General features: G+C 31.0%; 1 protein-coding gene across 2 annotated transcripts in view; it reads right to left on the reverse strand.

The window, feature by feature from the left end:
* Positions 1 to 3,151, reverse strand: part of LOC106463592 (acidic mammalian chitinase-like) — a 28,646-nt gene that overhangs the window by 10,547 nt on the left and 14,948 nt on the right. For both annotated transcript variants that reach the window (XM_022391123.1, XM_022391124.1), the window contains one exon: positions 2,295 to 2,414. In XM_022391123.1, coding sequence (XP_022246831.1) covers positions 2,295 to 2,414 — 120 coding nt within the window. The remainder of the gene's footprint in view (positions 1 to 2,294; positions 2,415 to 3,151) is intronic.

The following is a 3,151-nucleotide window of genomic DNA, read 5'->3' on the forward strand; positions in this document are numbered from 1 at the left end:
AAGTATTGATTGAACTATCAATAATAATAACAAAACTGAGTATTATTGTTATTATTATTGATAGTTCAATCAATACTTCAACACTAATTTTGCTTTGTATAGCAACTAATCTTGGAAACTTCCCGAATGATTCATTTTGTGTTGCTACATAGTAAACCATATGAAAAAATTTTTGACGTACAACTTTTTTTCATTTAGACTCTTCACGGTTTTTGTGAGCTACATTTCTTTGGGTTTGTCTAATACATTTGGTGTGTTTGTCACTCTTTTTGTAATACTTCCTTGTTTTCATTTCTGGATTTTTCACTGATGCCTTAATATACGTCTTCTTGCTCCAATACCTGAAGCAAGACATTCATACTCAATTTCATTGTTAAATTTTTTTTTAAGATAAATTTTTTTTTGTAAAATAAAACTAGGATTCCTGCCAGGAGTAAATGAAGAAAGTAACTTTGGTTTACACTTCATGGACCTAAAATATTTGTTGCATGTCTTTTTTTTTAATCTTAAAAAGTACATTTAAAAAGTCAGTGTGGAATGAAAAAGGTGTAAGGACAATGAACTACATCTGGTTAAAAAGTCAGTGTGGAGTAAAAAAGGTGTAAGGACAATGAACTATATCTGGTTAAAAAGTCGGTGTGGAATGAAAAAGGTGTAAGGACAATGAACTACATCTGGTTAAAAAGTCTGGTGTGGAATGAAAAAGGTGTAAGGACAATGAACTACATCTGGTTAAAAAGTCGGTGTGGAATGAAAAAGGTGTAAGGACAATGAACTACATCTGGTTAAAAAGTCGGTGTGGAATAGAAAAAGGTGTAAGGACAATGAACTATATCTGAATAAAAGTTTGTGCTTTAAGTTTCTATTAGTAGAGTTGGCTCCATAATTTCAAATGACCTTTCTTACGCATTTGATGTGGTCTGCTGAACTTCATAAAGTTGCTACTGTTAGCAATTTTTAAAATGTCCATCTTTTGTTGGGGTTATGAGGAAATGACAAAAGAACACGCAAACCCATATAAGTGCAGTAAAGACGTGTTAAGCAGTTGGTCAGATCTTTGAACAAAAATATTAATAAAGGGTAAAGTTCAAGGTATTTCACACTCTTTTAAATTTAATGGAAGGGTTTTAAGTAAATAAATATTCAAAGAAATGGAGTATAAAATTATTGGCCGATATCTGGTAAATAAATCAATATGATGGAGCCAATAAATGGAGGGAAACAAGATCATAAGTCACGTTCCATACAAATTACATAAATATTTTATAAAATGCAATAGATCTAATTTGGATTTGTATATTTCTTGAAAGCCATTCAAATCTTTTTCTAAAATTAAATCTGATCTGGAGAAAGTGTAACAAATGATCTATTAAAAACAAGTCCCCCACCCTTCCTCACTTATTAGTTTTAATTCCATTAGTCTTAGCACTAGCTTTTTAGCTGTTCAATAATATTGTTATACTTTATGGAATTCCTTATTCATCAAAACTGAAAACCTTAAGTTACTTCTTAGCTAATATTATAATTTTATAATATAGCTAATATTAACTTCCATGTCTATAAAATAAATCTTGATAAACCTCTTTCTTTTCTTCTTCTTTTTTTTGCTGCCAGTTAAATGTTTATCATAATTCTGCCTCTATAAACTATCACAATAACCTTAAGTTACTATTTAAGTTGGTACCTGATTCAAGTCTTATATTAACCATTTTTATTCAAAAATATTTTACTTTTTGATATATATTAGCATTACCTTGGTTATCATGCTTGCATAAACTAAATTTTTTAACAGTAAGCCTAATAACGTATTTATACAGCATTGTTTGGTACCAACAGAACAAGTTTGGTAATTTCAGGCTTACCTAAAGATTATGTAAATTTTCAGAAATTTCAAAAACCAAGTTTATAGGCACTAAACTTGTTCTGATTCAACTATACATAATTACGAATGACTGAGAATAAAAGAAAAATGAAAATTAGTCATCTTCATACATTTAGAATTTCCGAAGAAAAAAAAAAAAATGCTGGTATCTGAAGTTCAGAATTAAGCTTATTAACTTCCAAGCCAAAATAAATCAATCTTCTCATAATTCTAAATAAGCTTCAAATTACTTTTTTGCATCCAGTTAAATGTTTATGATAATTCTTCCTCAATAAGCTTTTTCATGTACATTTTATAACCCCATATCATATAAGGATTAATATCCTTCGATTTCATTTCCACGATATAACACGAAGTCAGCAAATACCAATATTCTAGATTCAACACCGTATAACCAAAGTTCTAACCTTACCTTAGCAGTGACACTCTCCAGGTCATCGTATCCCACCCAAGTTCTATTCTTGTACGCATAAGGTACTTGACTCTCTTTATCGAACACTCGCACAGCTCCATTCTTCACAAAATTGCAAGCCTTTTTGTTTAAAATACAGTGGAATTAAACTTAAAGCTGTAATGTCACAGCACAAGTATAGCATTCAATTATGTTCAAGTAAATAGTCTCGCAAGCCTCCTAAATGTAGCTTTCAATATGTCTTAAGAGACACCTTATGTAGTATTACAGTGTTTGAGAACTGCAAATCTATACAGAATAAAATATGTCACATACGACTTGTGTAATAAAAACTAATATTCATTGCAAACATTCAAACCTGTATATAATTTATCATTACGAGTATCTATATGCAAGTTTCAAAATTCAAAACATCTGTAAGATATGACGTTTTTTATAGTAATGGCTAAGAAATTAATTTTCAGGTAAGACATAAGCTGAGTTCATTTTAAAAGTTTTGAACTATTAATATTGTTTCCTCAACCTGAATAGTTAATATAATATGAACACAGTCTTCATAGTTTAAAAGTATTTCTAACGTTTTAAATACATTAAGTGATCTGATAAAGAAGTTTTTTGGTAAAATTTGTAATAATTATGCTCAGTCATTATTAACCCTGTCACTGCAGCTGAGACGTACATTTTCCAGTGCTCCTATCTCCTCACGCTGCAGCTGGGACGTACATCTTCCAGTGCTCCTATCTCCTCACGCTGCAGCTGGGACGTACATCTTCCAGTGCTCCTATCTCCTCACACTGCAGCTGGGACGTACATCTTCCAGTGCTCCTATCTCCTCACACTGCAGCTGGGATGTACAT

The sequence above is a fragment of the Limulus polyphemus genome, unplaced genomic scaffold (genome assembly GCF_000517525.1).
Source record: "Limulus polyphemus unplaced genomic scaffold, Limulus_polyphemus-2.1.2 Scaffold1442, whole genome shotgun sequence".
Taxonomy (NCBI): Eukaryota; Metazoa; Arthropoda; class Merostomata; order Xiphosura; family Limulidae; genus Limulus; species Limulus polyphemus.